This window comes from Sciurus carolinensis, chromosome 1 (assembly GCF_902686445.1).
Source record: "Sciurus carolinensis chromosome 1, mSciCar1.2, whole genome shotgun sequence".
NCBI classification, from domain to species: domain Eukaryota; kingdom Metazoa; phylum Chordata; class Mammalia; order Rodentia; family Sciuridae; genus Sciurus; species Sciurus carolinensis.
Window position 1 is genome coordinate 39,305,060 of NC_062213.1, and position 25,238 is coordinate 39,330,297.

The 25,238-nt window shown below is 34.7% G+C and overlaps 1 protein-coding gene and 1 pseudogene across 7 annotated transcripts in view; one reads left to right on the plus strand and one right to left on the minus strand.

Moving 5' to 3' along the window:
* Positions 1-25,238, minus strand: part of Vps13b (vacuolar protein sorting 13 homolog B) — an 829,431-nt gene that overhangs the window by 627,160 nt on the left and 177,033 nt on the right. For 4 of the 7 annotated variants that reach the window (XR_007108523.1, XM_047551778.1, XM_047551792.1 and 1 more), the window contains exon 17: positions 20,272-20,501. Coding sequence is in view for 5 of the 7 variants with exons in the window: in XM_047551778.1 (XP_047407734.1) it covers positions 20,272-20,501 (230 nt within the window). In the remaining 2 variants the exon portion in view is untranslated. The remainder of the gene's footprint in view (positions 1-20,271; positions 20,502-25,238) is intronic. The other 3 variants (XR_007108524.1, XM_047551787.1, XM_047551802.1) reach the window with 1 other exon arrangement.
* On the plus strand, positions 5,757-18,668 carry LOC124988036 (NADH dehydrogenase [ubiquinone] 1 alpha subcomplex subunit 1-like; annotated as a pseudogene).

Sequence of the window (25,238 nt, forward strand, 5' to 3'; positions counted from 1 at the left end):
ATCAAAGAAAAAATCTTATCTGGAGGCGTTTTGTACTTTTAATACTTAAAATTAAAACTGGTATCACATTAGTGCAACATTTCTAGTACAATATTTAGAAAGAGAAGACCTTGAGGTACAAAATTGTTGTACGTTCAAAGACCCAAGGAAATCAAACAAAGTATTAGTAGTCTGCTGTACAGACAAGGATCTGTTCAATACCTTCTATTATTAAAAAGAAAAAATAGACAAAAGATCTGTTTTGCAAAACTGGCAACTAATCAATAAAATAGTGAAATAATTTTGTACCTATAAAACAAAGAATGAAAAATTATTTTTCTCTTAATATTCTCTATATAAAATTATAAATAGAAGACAGAAAAAACTATCAAACTGATTTATTTCCTTTGAGTAAGAAATTTGTATTATTTCACAATTTCATACTGGTCACTCCTCATTGTCATGTCTTTATGATTAAGAAAAAATAACCATATATTCATGGATACCAAGACTGGAGGACAAATAGTATTCATATTAAAAATTATCAAGTATATGAATGTTCTTCACTGTACAGGAACATGTATTTGAACAATAACCCTGTGGCTGCCCACTGCCACATCTTCTAAACAGACATAAAAAAAACAATACTGCATCTTCCAGCTGAAAGAAGGTAAAATTTGAACATCATGTCCTCAAATATTTAAACAAATTCTTAAGGAATAATAAAATTTTCTACCTTTTGTTCTCAAGATAATTTTCATGACCTCTTAGTTTCTAAAACTCAAATACTAAAAAGTACATAATTATATTTGTACTCTTTTTTCTTAGTTTATTATACTTTAACATAACATTTTGACATAAACATATAAGCATAGATTATCAGTTACTCCAATTCATTCCTAGTACTTCCTTTTTCCCTCCCCTCCACTATTCTGGCCTTCCTTCTATTTATGTATGGTTGTTTTCTTTTACTCAGTGCTTTACAGATACACATAAAGGTAAAAATCACTGTGATATATTCATGTACACAGGATATATATGTGCACAGGATAGTTTGGACATTTTTATTACACCATTCCTCCTTTGTCTCATCACTCTTCCCTCCCCCTCAAATCCCTTCCTCTATTCCACTGTTACATCTTCTGTTTTCATGGGATTCCCATGCCCTTTTCTTTTCCCTTATTTTGCTCTTGTTTCTGCATATAAGAGAAAACATTCAATTCTTCACTTTGAGTCTGGTTTCTTTCTCCTAGAATAATATTTTCTGATTCTTTTCATTTACTGACAAATTCCATTATTTCTCTCTTCTTTATGGCTGACTAATACAATACAGTGTACATATTTATACCACATTTTCTTTTTTTCTATTTTTTTTTTAGTTGTTGATGAACCTTTATTTAATTATATGCAGTGCTAAGAATCGAACACAGTGCTGCACACCTGCTAGGCAAGTGCTCTACCACTGAGACACAACCCGTTTATCTGTTTATCTCTTTATCCATTTATCTGTTGACAGGATTCAGGGCTGGTTCCATAACTTGGTTATACTGAGTTGCACTGCTGTAAACACTGATGAGGCTGTGTTACTATAGTATGCTGATTTTAGTTCTGGATAAATACCATGGAGTGTGATGGCTGGGTCATTTGGTGATTCCATTCCTAGATGTTTTAAGAAATTCCATACTACTTTCCAGAATGGTGGTACTAATTTGCAGTACCACCCACAATGTATGAGTGTTCCTTTTTCCCACATTCTCATCAATATTTATTATTATATGTATTCATGAAGATTACATTCTAATAGGAGTGAGATAAAATCTCAGAATAGTTTTGATTTGCATTTCCCTGGTTACTATAGATGTTGAACATTTTTTCATATATTTGTTCTACATTTATATTTCTTCTTTTGAGAGAAGTGTCTCTTTGGTTCTTTCACTTATTTATTAATTGGATCATTTAGTTTTGTTTCTTTGCATGCATGGGTATTAAGTTTTTTGAATTATGTATTCTGGATATTAATCCCCTATCTAAGGAGCAGGAGGCAAAGATCTCCCATTCTGTAAGGTGCTCTCTTCATGCTATTAAACGTTTCATTTGTTGTACAGAAGCTTTTTATTTTGATGCTGTCCCACTTACTGGTTCTTGGTTTCATTTAGGAATTTTGGTAAGGAAGATGATACTATATGTCAATATTCTGGAGTGTTGAGACTATGTTTTCTTCTAGCAATTACAAACTTTCTGGTCTAATTCCTAGATCTTTGATCCACTCTTGAGTTGACTTCCGCAGGGTGCAAGACACAGATCTAGGTTCATTCTTCCACATACAGATACTCAGTTTTCCCAGCACCATTTGTTACAAAGGCTATCTTTTCTCCAACATATATTTTTGCCACTTCTGTCAAGTATCAGATGACTATTATCAATGTGGATTTGTTTCTGTGTCTTCCAGTACATTGGTATTCAGGTCTGTTTTGATGCCAATACCACATTCAATATGTTACTATATAGCTCTGTAGTAGAATTTGAGAACAGGTACTGTGATATTTCCAGCATTGCTATTCTTGCTAAGGAATGCTTTGGCTATTCTGGATCTCTTACTCTTCCAAATAAATTTTAGGACTGTTTTACTAGTTCTGTGAAAAATACCAATGCAATTTTGAACAATTTTTATTTTGATAATATTACTTATGCCTAGCCAAGAGCACAAGTAGACAGAATTTCAGCATCTAAGATCTTCGATTTCTTTCTTTAGTGTTCCATAGTTTCCACTGTAGAGATCTTTCACCTCCTTAGTTAGATTTAGTTGTGTATTTTGTTTTGTTATTTTTTTTTTGAGGTTATTGTGAATGGGATAGAGTTCCCTAATTTCATTCTCCAAAAATCTGTTATTGGAGTATAACAAACCATTTATATATACTGATGTTGTATTCTGCTATTTTGCTAAATTTGTTTATTGGCTCTAGAAGTCTTCTGATAGAGTTTTTTGAGGGGGGTCTTCAAAATATATGATCATGTCATCAGCAAACAAAAATAATTTCACTGATTTTCTTATTTGTATCCCTCTATTTTCCTTCTCCTGCCTGATTACTCTGCTAGAGTTTTAAGGAATATATTGAATAGGACTAGTGAGTGAATATCCTGTCTTATTCTTATTTTTTTTTTTTTTTTTTGAGGAAATGCTTTCAGTTTTCTTCATTGAGTATGATATTCACCTGGGGTTTGTCGTATATAGTCTTTACAATGTTGAAGAAAGTTCCTACCATCCCTAGCTCCTCCAATATTTTAAACATGAATGGGAACTAGACTTTGTCAAACACTCTTTTTGCACCTATTGAAATAATCATATGATTCACAGTCTTAACTCTATTTAAGTGGTGAAGTACATTTATTGATTTGTGTATGATGAACCAATCTTGTATCCACTTGTTCATGGTATATTATCTTCTTAATGGGTTTGCCAATAATTTCTTAAGGATTTCTGAATCTGTGTTCATCAGGGATGTGTTGGTCTGAAGTTTTCTTTATGTCTCTGTCTCTTTGGGTAGAAGGGTGATATACTGGTTTTATAGAATGAATTTGGTAGTGTTCCATCCTTTCCTATTTTATGTTATAATCCTGGAGGAATGTCATTAGTTCTTTGACTTTATAGGTCTGGCAATACTCTGCTAAGAATCCTTCTATTCCTGGGCTTTTGTCTGTTGAAAGGTTTTTATTTGTTGCTTCAATTTCACTGCTTGATATTGATTGGTCTGTCTGTTTTCTAGATACTCATGTATCTATTTGGGTAGGTCATATGTCTAGAAATTTGTCAATATCTTCCGAGATTTCTAGTTTATTGAAGTACAAATTATTCAAAATTAGTTTCTAATGATCCTCTGAACTTCAGAATATCTGTGGTGATATTGTCTTTACATTCAAATTTTGTTGATTTTGTGTTTCTTTTCTTTTGGTTAGAAGGGCTGGGAAGCTAGCAATCTTGTTTATCTTTTCAAAGAAACAACTCATTGATCCTTTGTATTTTTCTATTATTGATTTCACTAATTTCATCTCTAATCATATGTTTCCTGTCTTGTACTAATTTGGAAATTAATTTGCTGTTGTTCTTCTGGGGCACTGAATTCTAATGTGACATTATTTGGGATCTTTCTATTTTTTAAAGTAGAAATGTAGTACTATAAACTTTCCTCTTAGAACTGCCTTCCTGCTATCCCAGAGATTTTGATACATTGTCTCTGTCTCATTTGTTTCTAGAAATTCTTTTTGATACCTTTCCTGATTGCCTCTGATCCATTCTTCATTTAAAAGTGTATTATTTATACCAAAGGTATTAAAATGGTGTGTTTTTTATCTGGTTTTTCATTTCTAATTTTTACTAATTTTATTGTTGTAGATTAAACACAATACCTTTGTTTTAATTTTATTTGTTCTTATGTGGTGCTGCGGATCAAACCCAGTGTCTTACACATGCCAGGCTACAAGCCCAGCCCCTGATTTCTAATTCTATTTCATTATAATTGACAGGATGTTAGGAATTATCTGTTTTTTGGTATTCGCTAAAATATGTTTATGCTCTAAAATGTCTCTTTTCAAGACAGTTCCATGTGCTGTTGAGAAGAAAGTAAATTTCGTTGTGGATGAGTGAAATATTCAATAGATATTTATTTGATTAATAGTATTTTTTTTAGTTTCAAAGAGGCTCTACTTAGTTTATATCTAGATGACCTATCTAATGGTGAAGGCTGTGCTGAAATTATCAAATACTATGCTATTGTTTGATTCTTTATATTAAGAATGGTTTCTTTTATGTATGTAGGTGAACCACTGCTTTAGGTGTAAATATTTACAATCATTATATCTTTTTGGATGATTCCTTATACAAAGTGACCTTCTCTCTTATGATGAATTTTGGCTTGAAGTCTACTTTGTCTGCTATGGGAGTAGTTATCCATGCTTGCTTTAGGTTTCCATTTCCATGGTGTATCATTGACACTACTGGCCCGGATAATAAAGCTTAATAAAAAGACCAGAAAAGATTCAGTAATTAAAAAAAAAAAAAGACAAAAAATAAAAGGGCTAAAAGTCACAATGATACCAAGTAACAAATAAATCAATTCTAAATAAGGATCAACATAAAAATGTACTTGAGATGGGGGAAATTTAAAAAATAGACAAAAGATCACCATCAGAAAAATGAAAAGATGCTAGCCACAGTGATGGAAAGCTTTCACCCCAGCAACTCAAAGGGCTGAGGAAGGAGATGGCAAGTTCAAAGTCATTCTCAGCAACTTAGCAAAGCCATAAGCAACTTAGACCTTGTCCCAAAAAAGGAAGGGTGGTGTGGCTCAGAGGTTAAGTGCCCCTTGATACCGAAAATAGAAAGAAGAGAAAAATGAAAGCAGAAAATGCTTGCAAAACATTCTGGTATGGGACTTTTATCTAAAAGAAATCTTAAAATTCAAAACAAACAAAAATAAAAAAAAAAAGAGAAGCCAATAGAATAAGAAACAAAGGGGGGGTTTTCAAGATGGCGAACTAGAGGGTGGCTGCATTTCATGTTGCTCCAGGACTCAGGATTCAAAAGAGGAGATAGTGAGAGACTTGGGACCAACTCAAAGCCGCCGGGTGAGTCTCTCCCATTGGAAAGGCATCTCGGATGGGGCGGTAGCCCTGAACGAAGGGAACTTTGTGGAGTTGCCCAAAGAGACACCCCTACTCCCACTGGACCAGGGAACTCAGACAACTGGGAGCATCGTAGAGGAGGCCGCTCAGCACAAAGCATGGACTCAGAGCAACCCACCGGGGCGGTGGGGGGGGTGCCCAGAGGAGGAGCTACGCAGCCAGCTGTTTGGACACAGAGCAACCACTCCCGAACACCGGGGCCTGCCCGGAAGAGGAGGAGGGGCGCGGCGGGTCATTGGGACTTGGAGTGACTGCACCAGAGCTACAGGCGGTTGCCAGAGGAGGAGCTGCGCGGCGAACACCGGGGTGCTACCCGGAGGAGGAGCACGGTGGGTTGCTTGGTCTGGAAGCAGCCGCATCAGAGCTCCAGGCAGCTGCCTGGAGGAGGCGTGCAGCAGGTCTCTTGGACTCAGAGCGACCGCTCCTGAACACCCGGGAGGCTGTATGGAGGAGGAGGAGGAACGGGGCGGGTCACTTGGACTCAACAGTGACTGCACAGGGCTACCGGCGGTTGTCGGGAGGAGGAGGCGCGCAGTGAGTTGCTTGGACTCCTAGTGACCGCACCAGAACACCGGGTGGCTGTCTGCAGGAAGAGGCGTGCGGCGGGTCGCTGTGACTCGGAGCGACTGTACGGGGCTCCAGGTGGCTGCTCAGAGGAGGGGTCACATAGCAAGGTGATTAGGTGCAGAGCAGAGTCCCAGGACCAAGGAGGCTTCTTGGTGGAAGAGCCACACAGAGAAACGCTTAGGGGCAGAGCGAAGGTTCCAGACCTGCGGGCAGATTCTCTGAGGAGAGGCAGCCTAAGGAGACTCGCCTGCGAAGGGTGAGGCTCCCAGGCACCGGAGATAGGTCCGGATCCCTGGGAACGTTGCAGAGGAAGGTTGCCTTGCCCAGGCGGTAGTTGTGGATTGAGGGGAACCTCTAAAAGGGGAACTGACCAGCAAGACCTTCCCACCGGGTGAGTCTTCCCTGCCGGGTGAGGTTTTCCCACAAGGACGGTAAAACCAGAGACACAGGCCCAAATAGGCCTTGCCTCAGCCCGCAGCCTAGTTCCCCTTTGGATGACCATTGGTCAACAAGTGGAGGCACCTCTGCCCACTAGCAGGGAATATACCCCACCTGAAGGCCACCACCCCTAGAGAGGCAGCTTCCTTGTGCAGCACTGCATTATTAACTTCCTCCAAGACGTCAGGCTACTGAAGGATAAGAGGGGATATACTAGAAATCTTCAGGGACATTATAAGTCAATAGAGGAAATCTGCAATATCTTAGCGGTCCACTGATACCTGAACAATATGAGAAAACAAGGGAAGAAAATGCCCCAAACAAATCTAGATGTTACATCAATAAAATCCAATGACAGCATGGCAGAAGAAATGACAGAAAGGGAGTTCAGAATGTACATAATTAAAATGATCAGGGAAGCAAACGATGAGATGAAAGAGCAAATGCACGCATTGAATGATCACACCAATTGACAGTTAAAAGAGCAAATACAGGAAGCAAGAGATCATTTCAATAAAGAGTTAGACATACTGAAAAAAAAACAAACAGAAATGCTTGAAATTAAGGAAACAATAAATCCAATTAAGACCTCCATAGAAAGCATAACCAATAGGATACAACGCCTGGAAGACAGAACCTCAGATATTGAAGACAAAAATGTTTAACCTTGAAAACAAACTTGAACAAACAGACAAGATGGTAAGAAATCATGAACAGAATCTACAAGAACTATGGGATATCATGAAAAGGCCAATTTTAAGAATTATTTGGATTGAGGAAGGCTTAGAGAAACAAACCAAAGGAATGAACAATCTATTCAATGAACTAATTTCAGAAAATTTCCCAAATCTGAAGAATGAAATGGAAAATCAAGGCCAAAAGGCTTATAAAATTCCAAATACACAAAATTCCAACAGACCCACACCAAGGCACATTATAATGAAAATACCTAACATACAAAATAGAGAATTTTAAAGTCTGTGAGAGAAAAGAACCAAATTACATTCAGGGGGAAATCAATACGGATATCAGCAGATTTTTCAATCCAGACCCTTAAAGCTAGAAGAGCCTAGAACAACATTTTCAAGCCCTGAAAGAAAATGGATGCCAAACAAGAATCATATACACAGCAAAACATACCTTCAAATTTGACGATGAAATAAAATCCTTCCATGATAAACAAAAGCTAAAATAATTTACAAAAAGAAAGCCAGCATTATAAAACATTCTCAGCAAAATATTCCATGAGGAAGAGATGAAAAACAAAGAAGCAAATCAGCAAAGGGAGGAATTATCGTAAAGGAATTATCAATTAAAGGAGGAACCAAGTCGTGTCAAAAAAATAAATAAATAAATAAAATTGAAAAAATGAACCAAATGACCAGAAATACAAATCATATCTCAATAATAACCCTGAATGTTAATGGCCTGAATTCATCAATCAAAAGACAAAGACTGGCAGATTGGATTAAAAAGAAAGATCCAACAATATGTTGCCTGCAAGAGACTCACCTCATAGAAAGATACCCAAAAACTAAAGGTGAAAGGATGGGGAAAAACATACCATGCACATGGACTCAGCAAAAAAGGCGGAGTATCCATCCTCATTTCAGATGATGTGCACTTCAAGCCAAAGTTAGGCAGAAGGATAAAGAAGGACATTACATACTGCTTAAGGGAAGCATAAATCAGCAAGACATAACAATCATAAACATCTATGCCCCAAACAGTGGCTCATCCATATATGTTAAACAAATCCTTCACAATTTCAGAAACCAAATAGACCATAACACAATAATACTAGGTAATTTTAACACGCCTCTCTCACCACTGGACAGATCTTCAAACAAAAATTGAACAAAGAAACCATAGATTTCAATAACACAATCAATAATTTAGACTTAACAGACATTTATAGAATATACCATCCAACCAAGAGCGAATACACTTTCTTCTCAGTAGCACATGGATCCTTCTCTAAAATAGACCATATATTATGCCACAAAGCTAATGTTAGCAAATACAAGAAGATAGAGACACTACCTTGTATTCTATCAGATCATAATGGATTGAAATTAGAAATAAATGAAAGAGTAAAAAACAGAAACTACTCCAACACCTGGAGATTAAACAATATGCTATTATATGATGAATGGATAACAGAAGATATTAGGAAGGAAATTAAAAAATTCTTAGAGGTAAATGAGAACAAAGAAACATCATATCAAAATCTCTGGGACACTCTGAAAGCAGTACTTAGAGGAAAATTTATTTCATGGAGTGCATTTAATAAAAGAAGTAAAACTCAAAAAATAAACGACCTAACACTACAGCTCAAAGCCCTAGAAAAAGAAGAACAGACCAACACCAAAAGTAGTAGACAGGAAATAGATAAACTCAGAGCTGAAATCAACGAAATTGAAACAAAAGAAACAATACAAAAAATTGACAAAATAAATACTTGGTTCTTCAAAAAAAATAAACAAAATTGAAAACCTTTAGCACACTAACAAAGAGAAGACGAGAGAAAACTCAAATCACTAAAATTCGGAATGAACAAGGAAATATCACAACAGACACGATTGAAATACAAAATATAATTAGAAGCTATTTTGAAAATCTATACTCCAACAAAATAGAAAATTTCGAAGACATCAACAGGTTTCTAGAGGCATATGAATTTACTGAACCAGGAGGACATACACAATTTAAATAGATCAATTTCAAGTAATGAAATAGAAGAAGTCATCAAAAGCCTACCAACAAAGAAAAGTCCAGGACCAGATGGGTTCTCAGTCGAGTTCTACAAAACCTTTAAAGGAGAGCTCACTCCAATACTTCTCAAAGTATTTCATGAAATAGAAGAGGAGGGAACCCTCCCAAACTCATTCTATGAAGCCAATATCACCCTGATACCTAAACCAGACAGAGACACATCGAGGAAAGAAAATTTCAGACCAATATCCTTAATGAACATCGACCCAAAAATTCTCAACAAAATTTTAGCAAAACGCATACAAAAACAGATTAAAAACATAGTGCACAATGATCAAGTGGGTTTTATCCCAGAGATGCAAGGTTGGTTCAACATCAGGAAATCAATAAATGTAATTCGCCATATCAATAGACTTAAAGTCAAGAATCACATGATTATTTGGATAGATGCAGAAAAAGCATTTGATAAAATACCGCACCCCTTCATGCTCAAAACACTAGAAAAAATATGGATAGTGGGAACATTCCTTAACATTGTAATGGCCACCTATGTTAAGCCCATGGCTAATATCATTCTAAATGATGAAAAACTGAAAGCATTCCCCCTAAAAACTGAAACAAGGCAGGGATGCCCTCTTTCACCACTTCTATTCAATATCATCCTTGAAACTCTAGCCAGAGCAATTAGACAAACCAAAGAAATTAAAGGGATACGAATAGGAAAAGAAGAAGTCAAACTATCCCTATTTGCTGATGATATAATTATATGCTTAGAGGAACCAGGAAATTCCACCAGAAAACTTTTAGAACTCATAAGTGAATTCAGTAAAGTAGCGGGATATAAGATCAACGCACATAAATATAATACATTTTTATACATAAGTGAGGTGTTTATACATGGGAATACTGGATGGGGAAACCCACTCAACATATCTCTCCCACTCTAGACCAGCAGCTTAAAAGAAAAACTAGAAGAGACAACCTAGGTGGGAGAGAAGATCGTGGCAGGGAATTCGAAACGGGAGGGGAGGAACTGAGTGAATTCCAAGACTGAACTCAAGAATCCAGAAAACATGGAGTAATGAGTGATTAAGGTTAAGAAGTATTGGACATCTACCACCTAAGTGAAACCCAGGGATTCTTCCTAGAGGATAGTCTCCCAGCATGGTCTGGCAACTATGTGGACCCACAGGTGTGCTAATTTAGAATCTTCACACCAATAGCCATTCAAGGAGCTTACCTATGCCTAAACTCCACCCCACAGGTTTCCCTGCCTCTGGGATTACCCTTCACACTCCAGCAATACACCTGACACACCTGAGAAGGGAAGCCAAGAAACTTTTGAACACCAATGGAAACAATTCTCTAACTTTTCATCGAGATTCCTTTTTTTGTTATTGTTTCTTTTTTCTTCTCTCTGTTCAATTGGGACATGAATGGTTCATGGACAGTTGCATATACATATTCATCTCTTTTCATTATTCTCATTCCTGGCAATTTTTGAAGACATTTTTTCATGCATCAGTATTTTGAGGACTAAGATGTTTGATGACATTATATTTGTTTACTTCTTCAATTATTTCATTTTATCTTTAATTAGTTTTTTTTATTTTTATTTTATATATTTTTTCTCTACTTATCTGTTTCCCTTCATTCTCTTTCTCTCTTTTCCTCTGCTAACAGCCAGTCTCGATTGATCAGTATCACTCTTCCTTTTTAACTTCTATTTTCTCCTGTCCCTCACAATCACCACATCCTAATCACTTCTTATCTATCCCTGTTCACCACTTGAAACTGTAAAGCCTATGTAAACTCACTGTTTAACTGTGGACAATAATTGCTCATATCATTTCTGTTTATATACTGTGACAAATAACACTGGAGACGCCAAAGCAGGAACTATTTGCTTTAATGCTGTGAACTGTTTCTATTGTTCTTATAACTGCTTGTTATTATATGTCTCTCCTGAACTCGAAACCATCAGGGACACTAAGTCCACGGGGTAGAAACTCTACTGCATCAAAACCATACTATCAGATGGGTACACACACAAACAAAAAGAAAAAACAAGGGAACAATCCCCCAAACAAACCAAAATAATTCAATAAGAGAATACATCAACACTGCGATGAAAGAAATGGCAGAGGACGTTAGAATATTCATAGTCAAATTGATCCTCAAGGTAAAAGATGAAGTAAGGAGTGAGAAAATATTTAGTGAGAAAATAAAGGAAGCAAAAGATTCCTTCAATAAAGAGATGATTCTGAAAAAAATTAAGCAGAAATAATAGAAATGAAGGAATCAATAAATCTATTTAGAAATTCATTCAAAAGCATCACCAGCAGACTAGAAGACTTAGAAGAGAGAGTTTCAGGCAATGAAGACAAAATATATAATCTTGAAAACAAGGTTCACTATGGAAAAGATGTAAAGAGACCATGAACAGAAGTATCAAGAAATATGGGGGGACTTTCAACATGGCAGACTAGAAGGTGACTGTATTTCGTGTAGCTCCAGGACTCAGGATTCAAGAAAAGGAGGTACTGACAGATCGGGACCAACTCAGAGCCGTTGGGTGAGTCTCTCCCACTGGGCAAGCTACCTAGATGGGGCAGTACTCCCGGGACGCATGGAACTTCGTGGAGTACAGCTACCCAGCGAGACTCCCCCGCTGGAGCTGTGAACCCAGACAACCAGGAGAATTGTAGAGGAGGGACCACTAAGCAAGAGGCTTCAGAGCACAGGGAGGGTCCCAAGACTCTCAACCAGACAGGACGACAGGCAGCTTCTGGGAGGAGGGGCCACGAGCAAGAGCCTTGGGGACACAGCGAGGCTCACCAGACCAGGCGGTAGTTCTGGACCCCAGGGAACTTCACAGAGGAGGGCTTTCCAGTCCAGGGGATGGTTCTGGACCAAAGGAAACTTTTCTGAGAACTGCTACGCGAGACTTCCCACCAGGCAAGGATTTCCCATGAGGGCGGTAAAACCAGAAAAACAGGCCCAGACCAGCCATGCCCCAGTCCGCAGTCTACTACACCCTTTGACTGACCATAGGTCAACAAGTGGATGCACCTCTGCCCACTAGCAGAGAATATATCCCACCCGATGACCACCATCCCTAGAGGGATAGCTTCCTTGTGGACCGCTGCATTACCAAGTTCCTCCAAGACATCAGGACACTAAAGGGGAGGAGGTGAGTTATTGGAAATCTACAAGGAAACTATAAGACAACAGAGGAAATCTGCAAAAACTCAGAGTTTCACTACTAGAGGGGTAGATACCTGAGCAATATGAGAAAACAAGGGAAGAAAATGTTCCAAACAAACCTAGATGCTACAGCAATAAAATTCAATCATATCATGGAAAAAGAAATGTCAGAAAGGGAGTTCATATTATACATAATTAAAATGATCAGAGAAGCAAACGATGAGATCAAAGAGCAAATGCAGGCTTTGAAAGATTGCACCAATCAACAGTTAAACAGGAAAAGCGGAAAGCAAAAGATCATTTCAATAAAGAGTTAGAGATACTGAAAAAAAAAAAACAGAAATCCTTCAAATGAAGGAAACAATAAGGCAAATTAACAACTCCATAGAAATCATAACAAATAGGATAGAATACCTGGAAGACAGAAACTCTGACATTGAAGACAAAATATTTACTCTTGAAAACAAAGTTGACCAAACAGAGAAGATGGCAAGAAACCATGAATAGAATCTACAAGAATTATGGGATATCATGAAAAGGCCAAAATTAAGAATTACTGGGATAGAGGAGGAACAGAGAAGAAACCAAAGTAATGAACAATATATTCGATAAAATAATATCAGAAAATTACCCAAATATAAAGAATGAAATGGAAAATCAAGTACAAGAGGCTTACAGGACTCCAAATACACAAAATTACAACAGAGGCACACCAAGGCACATTATAATGAAAACACCTAACATAAAAAATAAAGACAGAATTTTAAGGTTGCAAGAGAAAGAAATCAAATTACCTTCAGGAGGAAACCAATACAGATATCAGCAGATTTCTCGATCCAGACCCTAAATGCTAGAAGTGCCTGAAACAACAATTTTCAAGCTCTGAAAGAAAATGGATGCCAACCAAGAATCTTAAACCCAGCAAAATTTAACTTTAGATTTCACAATGAAATTTAATCCTTCCATGATAAACAAAAGCTAAAAGAATTTACAAAAAGAAAGCCGGCGCTATATAACACTCTCAGCAAAATATTTCATGAGGAAGAGATGAAAAACAATGATGTAAATCAGGAAACGGAAGAACTACCCTAAAGGAATAGCCAAATAAAGGAGAAACCAAGTCCTGTCAAAAAAAAAAAAAAAAAATGAGCCAAATAACTGGGAATACAAATCATATAGCAATAATAACTCTGAATGTTAACGGCCTGAACTCATAAATCAAAAGACATAGACTGGCAGATTGGATTAAAAAGAAAGATCCAACAATATGTTGCCTGCAAGAGACTCATCTCATAGAAAGAGATACCCAAAGACTAAAGGTGAAAGGATGGGGAAAAACATACCATGCACGTGGACTCAGCAAAAAAGCCGGAGTATCCATCCTCATAACAGATAAAAAGCAGAAGGTAGTCAGAAGGGATAAGAAGGACATTTCACACTGCTTAAGGGAAGCATAAATCAGAAAACATAACAATCATAAATAGCTATGCCCCAAACAGTGGCTCATCCATATATGTCAAACAAATCCTTCTCAATTACAGGAATCAAATAGACCACAACACAATAATACTAGGTGATTTTAACACACCTCTCTCACCACTGGACAGATCCTCCAAACAAAAATTGAACAAAGAAACCATAGATCTTAATAACACCAACAATAGTTTAGACTTAACAAACATTTATAGAATATACCATCCAACAAAGAGGGAATATGCTTTCTTCTCAGCAGCACATGCATCCTTCTCTAAAATAGACCATATATTATGCCACAAAGTTACTGTTAGCAAATACAAGAAGATAGAGATACTACCTTCTATTCTATCAGATCAAAATGGATTGAAATTACAAATAAATGAGAGAGTAAAAAACAGAAACTACTCCAACACCTGGAGATTAAATAATACACTACTGAATGAAAAATGGATAAGAGAAGACATCAGGGAGGAAATATAAAAATTTTTAGAGTTAAACGAGAACAAAGACACATCATAACAAAATGTCTGGGACACTATGAAAGCAGTACATAGAGGAAAATTTATTTGATGGAGTGCATTCAATAAAAGAAGAAAAAATAAACAAATAAATTACCTAACACTGCAGCTCAAAGCCTTACAAAAAGAAAAACAGAGCAACACCAAAAGTAGTAGAAGACAGGAAATAGTTACAATCACAGCCAAAATCAATAAAATTGAAACAAAAGAAACAACAGAAAAAATTGACAAAATAAAAAGTTGATTCATTAAAAAATTAAATTGATAAAACCTTAGCCACAAAAACACAGAAAAGGAGAGAGAACACTCAAATTACAAAAATTTGAAATGAACAAGGAAATATCACAAAAGACACGAGTGAAATAAAAATCATAATTAGAAACTATTTAGAAAATCTCTACTCCAACAAAATAGAAAATCTCAAAGACAACAACAGGTTTCTAAAGACATATGCATTACCTAAACTGAACGAGGAGGACATACACAATTTAAATAGATCAATTTCAAGTAATTAAATAAGAAGTCATCAAAAGCCTACCAGCAAAGAAAAGTTCAGGACCAGATGGGTCTCAGCCGAGTTCTACAAAACCTTTAAAGAAGAGCCCATTCCAATACTTCTCAAAGTATTCCATGAAATAGAAGAGGAGGGAACCCTCCCAAACTCATTCTATAAAGCCAATATCACCCTGATACCTAAACCAGACAGAGACACATCAAGGAAAGAAAATTCCAGACCAATATCCTTAATGAACATCGACGCAAAAATTCTCAACAAAATTTTAGCAAATCGCATACAAAAATATATTAAAAAGATTGTGCACCATAATCAAGTAGATTTATCCCAGAGATGCAAGGTTGGTTCAACATCCGTAAATCAATAAATGTCATTCACCATATCAACAGACTTAAATTCAGGAATCACATGATTATTTCAATAGATCCTGAAAAAGTATTTGATAAAATACAGCACCCCTTCATGCTCAAAACACTAGAAAAAATAGGGATAGTGGGAACATTCCTTAACATTATAAAGGCCATCTATGCTAAGCCAATGGCTAATATCATTCTAAATGGCGAAAAACTGAAAGCATTCCCCCTACAAACTGGAACAAGGCAGGGATGCCCTCTTTCACCACTTCTATTCAACAATGTCCTTGAAACTCTAGCCAGAGAAATTGGACAGACCAAAGAAATTAAAGGGTTATGAATAGGAAAAGAAGAACTCAAACTATCCCTATTTGCTCATGACATGAATCTATATTTAAAGGAACCAGAAAATTCCACAAGAAAACCTTTAGAACTCATAAGTGAATTCAGTAAAGTAGCAGGATATAAGATTAATGCTCATAAATTCAATGCATTTTTATACATAAGTGATGAATCTTCAGAAAGAGAAGTTAGGAAAACTACCCTAATTCACAATAACTTCGAAAAAAATAAAATACTTGGGAATCAATCTCACAAAAGAGGTGAAAGACCTCTACAATGAGAACTACAGAACACTAAAGAAAGAAATTAAAGAAAACCTTAGAAGATGGAAAGATCTCTCATGTTCTTGAATAGGCAGAACTAATATTGTCAAAATGGCCATACTACCTAAAGTGATATACAGATTCAATGCAATTCCAATTAAAATCCCAATGACGTCCCTCACAGAAATAGAGCAAGCAATCATGAAATTCATCTGGAAGAATAAGAAACTCAGAATAGCTAAAGCAATCCTTAGCAGGAAGAATGAAGCAGGGGGTATCGCAATACTACATCTTCAACTCTACTACAAAGCAATAGTAACAAAAACGGCATGGTATTGGTACCAAAATAAGACAGGTAGATCAATGGTACAGAATAGAGGACATGGACACAAACCCAAAAAAATACAACTTTCTCATACTAGACAAAGGAGCCAAAAATAGGCAATGGACAAAATATGGCCTCTTCAACAAATAGTGCTGGGAAAACTGGAAATCCATATGCAGCAGAATGAAACTAAACCCTTATCTCTCACCCTGCACAAAACTCAACTCACAATGGATCAAGAACCTTGGAATCAGACCAGAGACCCTGCAGATTATAGAAGAAAAAGTAGGTCCAAATCTTCAACTTCTTGGCTTAGGATCAGACTTCCTTAATAGGACTCCCATAGCACAAGAAATACAAGCAAGAATCAATAAATGGGATAGATTCAAACTAAAAGCATTCTTTCAGCAAAGGAAATTATCAGCAATGTGAAGAGAGAGACTACAGAGTGGGAGAAAATCTTTGCCATTCATACTTCAGATAGAGCACTAATTTCTAGAATATAAAAAGAACTCAAAAATCTCTACACCAAGAATACAAATAACCCAATCAACAAATGGGCTAAGGATATGAACGGACACTTCACAGAAGAAGATCTACAAGCAATCAACAAACATATGAAAAAACGTTCAACAACTCTAGTAATAAGAGAAATGCAAACCAATACTACCCTAAGATTCCATCTTACCCCAATTCGAATGGTGACTATCAAGAATATAAGCAACAACCAGTGTTGGCGAGGATGTGGGGAAAAAGGTACACTCATACATTCCTGGTGGGGCTGCAAATAGGTGCAGCCACTCTGGAAAGCAGTGTGGAGATTCCTTAGAAAACTTGGAATGGAACCACCATTTGACCCAGCTATCCCACTCCTTGGCCTATACCCAAAGGACTTAAAACCAGCGTACTACAGTGATGTGGTCACATCAATGTTCATAGCTGCTCAATTCACAATAGCCAGATTGTGGAACCAACCTAGATGCCCTTAAATGGATGAATGGATAAAGAAACTGTGGTATATATATACAATGGAATATTACTCAGCCATAAAAAGAATAAAATTATGGCATTTGCGGGCAAATGGATGAAATTGGAGAATATCATGCTAAGTGAGATAAGCCAATCTCAAAAAATTAAAAGATGCATGATCTTGCTGATAAACAGATGATGACACATAATGGTGGGTGGGAGGGAAGCAAGAGTGGAGGAAGGAGGGACTGTGTAGAGGGAAAAAAAGGGGTGGGAGGGGTGGGAGGAAGGGAAAAAATAACAGAATCAATCAAACACCATTACCCTATCTAAATGTATGATTATACAAATGGTATGCCTCTCCTTCATGTATAGAGAAACAAGATGTACCCCATTTGTTCACAATAAAAGAAATTTTAAAAAATAAGAAATATGGAATAACATGAAAAGACCAAACTTAAGATTTATCAGGGTAGAAAAGTTTGAGAGATACAAAACAAAGGAATGCACAATCTTCTCAATGAAAGAATTTCTGAAAATTTCCCATACCTTAAAATGAAAAAGAAAATCAAAAGACAGGAAGCACAGGGTACTGCAAGTATACAAAATTATAACTGACCGACATCAAGTCACTTTATTATGAAAATGCCTAACATACAGAAGAAGGACAGAACTTTACAGGCTGTCATAGAAAAATGACAGGTCACTTTAGAGGAAACCAAATGTGGATATCAACTGATTTGTCAACTCAGACCATCAAAGCTTGGGGGTCTTTGAATAATATATACCAAACTGTGAAAGAAAATGGATGCCAGCCAAATATACTATATATGGCAAAAGCCTCAGAATTGATGATGAAATAAAAGCATTCCATAATCAACAAAAGTTTAAGGAATTCACAACTAGAGAGATTACACTAAAAACATACTAAATGATATATTTCATAAAGAAGAAATAAAAAATAAAAGTGAAAAATAAGAAAGGGAAAAACTACACTAAAAGAACAGTGAATAAATGGATAAACAAATTCAAATTAAAAACCAGAAATGTGAATCCCAATCACTTCTAAGCAGGCTAAAGGTTAAGGATTTGGTTTAGATAACCATATCGAAATATGGTTCAAAATTCTTCCAGGACTCCGTATAATGCACATGCTGGGTTATCCCGGGAGTGGCCACTGCCTACATCCACAGGTTCACTAATGGGGGCAAGGAAAAAAGGGTTGCCCATTTTCCCTATCAGTGAAGTTTGATGGAAAGAGAGAGACACGTATCCAGAGTTCATTGTTATTATAAATCAAAGGGTTTGGAGAACATTGATTAAGGAAGCATTTTCCTGATTGATGGAAAAAACTCAGTATGGTCATCTAACCCTGCTAGAACATTATTTGATACACTATGTAGCATGCAGTGTGATATGAATACATAATCAAAATAAAATAGAAACCAAATTAAAGTAAAATGAAAAAGAAAAATTTAAAAAAAAACACAAAAATGAATAAAAATGACAGAGAATAAAACTCATGTCTCAATAATAACATTAGCTTTAATTCATCAATTGAAAGACAAACACAGGCTAAAAAGAAGACCCAATAATATGGTGTCTCTGAGAGACTCACAATCTCTGGGATACTATAAAGGCAGTGCCAAATGGAAAGTTCTTAAAAAAATACAATATTAAAAGAATACAAAATTACCAAATAAATAACTATAGGTTATACCTCAAAGCCCTAGAAACAGAACAAATCAACACAGAAGACACGAAATAATGAACATCAGAACTGAAATCAATGAAATTGAAAAAAAAAATTTTTTTTCAAAAATATCAATGAAAAAAAATACTTAGTTACGCTTACCAAAAAAAAAAAAAGAAAAAATTCAAATTTCTAAAATTAGTGATGGAAAGGAAATATCACCATGGACACTACTGAAATACAGATCATAATTAAGAAATTATTTTGAAAATCTGTACCACAACAAAATGGGAAATCATGAAGAATCGACAAATTTCTAGAGACATAAGACCTACACAAATTGAATCAGCAGGATATAGAAATTTGAAAAGATCAATTTTAAGCAATTAAATTGAAGATGCCATTAAAAGTTTAGCAACAAAGAAAACCCCAAGATGAAATGGATTCTCAGCCAAGATCATCTAAGAAGAACTTGCACCAATATTCCTCAAATTATACCATGAAATAGTAAAAGAGGGCGCCCTTCCAAACTCATTCTATGAAGCTAATAGCACCCTGATACCCAAACCAGACAAAGACACATCAAGAAAAGTAAAGTTCACGAGCTGCTATAAACATTGTTATGGCTGCATCACTGTAGTATAAAATGTCTCACCACAGCTACTGAGGTATTTAAGTACTGTAGCGTTTATCAGTATGTTAACAAACTAGAATTAATCATTACACATTACAAACAAATATCAAAACTTCTCATTGTATCCTATTAGTTTACAAATTTATGATGGCCCAACTTAAAAAAATTAAAACCAGCTGGGCCCAGTGACACATGCCTGCAATCCCATCATATCAGGAGGCTGTGGCAAGAGAATTCCAAGTTGGAGTCCAGCCTCAGCAACTAACAAGGTCTTAAACAACTTAGTAAGACACCGTCTCAAAATAAAAAATAAAAAGGGGTGGAGATGTGGCTCAGTGATAAGCACCATGGGGTTCAATCCCTGGTATTAATTTTAAAAAATAAATTAATTGATTAAAATAAATTTTAAAACTGTATATTAGTAGAAAAATATTATCGTCCTAGTACAAAGCATATCCAGAAATTTGTATCAGGGAACCAAATTGAATTGCTTATCCCACAACTTAGATTTTTAAACATAAGCTATAAATACCCACTTTCAACAGAAATATGATTTAAGTTGAGCAAGATACGGATTTGAATGACAAAATACTAGTTACCTCTACTACAAATTTCCCTTTTATTTTTCAAGAAAACTGTGTTCTGACCTACAGTTTGGAAGACTTCATTCATCAAAACTTCATTCACTGCTGAAGAACTGATATTTCCAATATGAGACCAACTTTGATATACTGCTTGCAGCAGAAGTGTCTGTGCTCTTGTAGCTTGAATTGTGAGATTTGGAAGTTCAAATATACCTTCAGTTATAACAATTTGAGATCTTTTGGTCCTGTACAAGAAAACAGAAAAAATAATAATAAACAGAATTAATAAACAACATATAAAATGAATTAAATTGCAAGGGAAGAAAGATATACATTCAGAATGTTTTTAAATGGAATTAAATCTGTTAGGTATGCAATTCTGATAATATTTAAACAAGTCTATTTCAGAAATTCTCAAAATAATAATAAAAATACAAACTAGAATAATATCCATAAACACAAAAATTTTGCTGAAGCAATTACACTTCTTAGATCAAGTATCAAAAAACAATGAAAATACTACAAGTTAACACACATTGAATTACTAGCAATTCTGTATTTTTAAAAATATATATATATTAACCCATATAATTCTATCATAATAAGCCTACAAGGATCTATCACATTCACTTTTCAGATGTAAAAACTAACACATATAAATTAAAATATCATAATAGTAAGTGGAAAAATTGGAATTTAATTCTAAGTGATCTCATCCAGAGCCCTCTGTCCTATGCTTCATATCACAAATATTTATGAAGTACTTACTTTATTCCCAGGCCTCTACTTGCCAGTAATATGGAAAGATAACATTGTGAATGCCTAAGGGTAGCATGCAATTCTCTCATTCAGAATTAACATAAAAGAAAATAATACTTTTTATATAAAAGTAAAAATTTCAAAATAAACAAGGTAATTATGTCATGCATGCATGAAATGTTTTCGTGGTTCTATTTTTCAGCTATAACCAACCACAAAAAATAGTACATTTTATTACACTTCTGTAAATACCCTGGTAATACTGAAGCTAAAATAAATAAATTTGAAGTGATTTGGCAATAAATGGTAACTTGCACAATAGTATAACAATATCAATGAAAAGGATTTTTTTCTTTTATTTTCTCATTTTGGAAATATATCCAATAGATTAACATATATAGAAAATAACAAACACCCATGTATTTATTACCTAAATCATAGCACTACATCAGTTTGGCTCCACAAATTTTTAAAATGTTCTATAGCTTCTACAACTTAGCTAATTTACTTGGGAGTCCCTAAAATATCAATGAAAACTCTATAAATGTGTGATTTTCATTATAATTTATGCCAATATACATTTATTACACTTTACTTAAAATAAAACATCACAATAAAAATTCATATTAAAAATATCTAACATTTTGGACTCAATTGTTTTGATATTACTAAAGCTCCATTTTAACAGTTAATTTATTCAACAAATACCTATTTCTCATACCCAGAAGTCTTAGTCTGAACATATGTTCATTTTACAGAATAGGTTTAAAAACTATCAATTTAGACATAACTCTCCAAGGAAATATAAATTTTAGTGTAACTAGTGAGATAAACAACTCATTAAAACTCAACTTGGACAAACTCCAGGATAAATTGAAGGAAATAGAAACAACAAGTAGGTCTTGATATTTAGTAGCAAAGACAGAAAATGAATATGCCCTAATTAACAAATACTTTAATAGATTATTATTGGGCCACTTGCTAACAAACTAATACAGGGCTGATGAAATTTCTGGACCAATCTGCCATTCCTATAAAGAAATTTTTTTTTCTTTCAGACTTTAAATAGAAAAAAATGTAAATGTGGTTCTTACTACTGGATGCAATCCATTCAGGTTCACAGGGACACCATAAAATTTTGGCTAAAGGTACACTTGAGGAACAGACATCCATTCTCTTAAAATCAACACACCTCACAGCAATTGAAAGAATATTCTCAGCAACAGCTGGATTTGAAGATTTATGTACAGTCCCCAAATGCAAAGTTTTAGCATAAAAAATGGTTCCAAAAAATGTATTTTTGTTATTACTCATATCCTGTATGGTAAAATAAGATTAGTTCACTGTTTCCAAAATAAAATGCACTAAATCAGCTTATGAGTACATTTCAAAAGTCTAAGACATGTATATTTCTTTGCATAAAGATTACCTACATAACATATCATACTCAATTGAAAAAAGTTTTAAAGGTGTAAAAAAATTAAATGGCAAGTAAAATGAAAAGAAAAGTTAAAGATATTGTTTTTTGTTTTTTTGTGGGCGGTGGTGCTAAGAATTGAACACAGGGCCGTGTGCATGCTAGGCAAGCACTCTACCAAGATATATCCCCAGTCCAAAAGGTAAAATTATTCTTTACTCCCATTCCACTTCCCACAGATAATCACGTTTTATGAATTAAGCAGATACACTTAGAGAACTCTGTATGTTGACCTCATGTATCTGAACGTAACATTTATAAATTCAATGGGAATATGTATATGTACACAATCTGCTTTTATGACTAAGCGACATATTTTAGAAATAACCAAGATCTTTCCAAATGATTACAAATGCTTCTTTTTTTTTAAATATATGTATGATATTACTACTGTTCAGCAGTATAACCACATAAGCTTTTCTTAATATTCTTACCACTATCAGGTATTATATTTTATTACAATGACTTTAACACTTACAAATTAATTTTATATAATTTTTTTATAAATCATATCCTGTTGAGAATATAAAAATACTTCACTGTCTTTCAAATTTCTGAAATAAATATTATTTAAATTTAAATGTTAGATAGCAGATGGGAACAAAAAATAGGAAGTATATGTTGCCCACTACTAAAAGGAAAATACAAAGAACATGATTATTGTAATGCATAAAATACAAAGTCTTACAATGTACTAAGCAAACAAAAATGAATTCTTTTAAAGCCACCACGAGGTATTATTTCACATCCACTAGAACAGATAACAATCAAAAAGAGAATAACGAGAGTTGACAAGACTGTGGAAAAACAGGAACCCTTATCCATTGTTGAAAACAATGTAAAATGGAGACATTAGCCAACACTTATTGGCAGTTTCTTAAAAAGTTAAACAGTTAAAAATATAAATTTACTGTATTACCCAATAATTCCTCTCTAGGTATCCACCCAAGAAAATGAAAATATAAGTTTACACAAAGATTGCTGTAATTTGTATTATTTTGCCTTATAATATTATATTAACATTGATATGTCATTTTAACACTAATATTTATGATAATAGTATTAAAGTTATAAACAACCTAAACGTCCATCACCTGGTGAATGAATAAATAAAATGTAATCTCTCCATACAACAAAATCCTATTTAACAATAAAAAGGAATAAAGTATGATATAGTTACAAAATGGAGAAACCTTGAAACAAAAGACCACACACCATAGATTCCAGCGATAGACAATACCTAGGGAAAGTATATAGGTAGATATTTAAGTATGTCTGTAGTTTTCTAAAGCTCAAATGGGAACAAGCACTAACAGTGTAAAAAAGAGAATCTAACTAGGTGATGGGAATTCTGTTGATGTATCCCAAAATTCAAAAATTAACTAAAATTCTTTGAATTTTATTCTTAAAGCAGGCTAATATTGTCTCAACAAAGTTGTTTTTTAAAAATGAGTAATTATAAATTTACTAGAGGACTATGTATGAGTTTCTAAGATCTTTAAAACTCTCAAACACTATGATTCCAAAGAGAGAATACCCAATAAAATCCATGTTTATGAAGCAATTACTAAGCATTAGACTCTACCGCACAATACTACTACTTAAAAGCAAATCTATACTCATGGAGAAACTTATAACATGTACTGCATTAAAAAAAAAAAAAAAAACTGCACGATACTGAGCTACATATCTCCCCAACTTCATCTGAGAATTGTCACTGTGAACTTTTTACTTAATAAGTTCCAGAGTAAAATTTCATTAAAGAAAGGATCATTTTAACAGGAAACAAAAATTCCACTAACGTGTATAAAGTTCAATATACCCCACGAACAATGAAAGTTTCCTATTAGAAATTCTATGCCTTAGGAGCAACAGTGGGGGGTACAACAGCATACTCTAAGGTTTAAACTCAACAAAGAACTGAGGCAAAATACAAACAAAATGGCTACAATTTAAACAAAAAAGGTATACATGTAACATACATTAGAAACCATGAATTCCTTCTGATATCTCCAATTCTAATACTATGCAACATATTTGTAATCCTTCTTTGACACATTCATAATCCTTCTCCATGGATGAGACACCCAGGTACTATTATCCTAAACAAATCTACTGATTGACATAGTCAAGCTAAGAATAAACAGAAAATGTTGGAAAACTCATATTAACTAGTTGTCAATTCACACAATTAAAGAAACCAAACAAGACTCCAGGTTTGAAGTACTTTTTTTGGTTAGATAAAATTAACCAACAGCAAATTTGAAAATCTGTATCATATAAATGTTTGAGTTTTGACAAATACTCATACCTATGTTATAGCCCACACACAACTGAAATACAGAAATTGTCATCTTCCCAGGAAGTTCCCTTATATCCTTACCAAACAATCATTCTCCATCTTCTCAGAAGCAAAATTTTACATTCTTCACCACAGATTGGTTATAACTCTTATAGAAATTCAAATATATAGAATCAAAGACCATTGTACGTTTCTTCTGTGTCCAGTGTTTTTATTCAAAATACACAATTGTTGTGTATCAGTAGTTCATTATTTTTTATCGATGAGTTGTATTTCATTATATAAATATACCACAATTTGTTTCATCTCACGGTTGCTTCCACGTTGGAACTATTCTGAATAAAGTTTTTATGATCATTGTCAGTGAGATTTTTAACTGGCATTTCCCTTATGACTCAAGTACTTTTTCACATGCTTAATATATCTTCCTTTGTTAACTGTTCA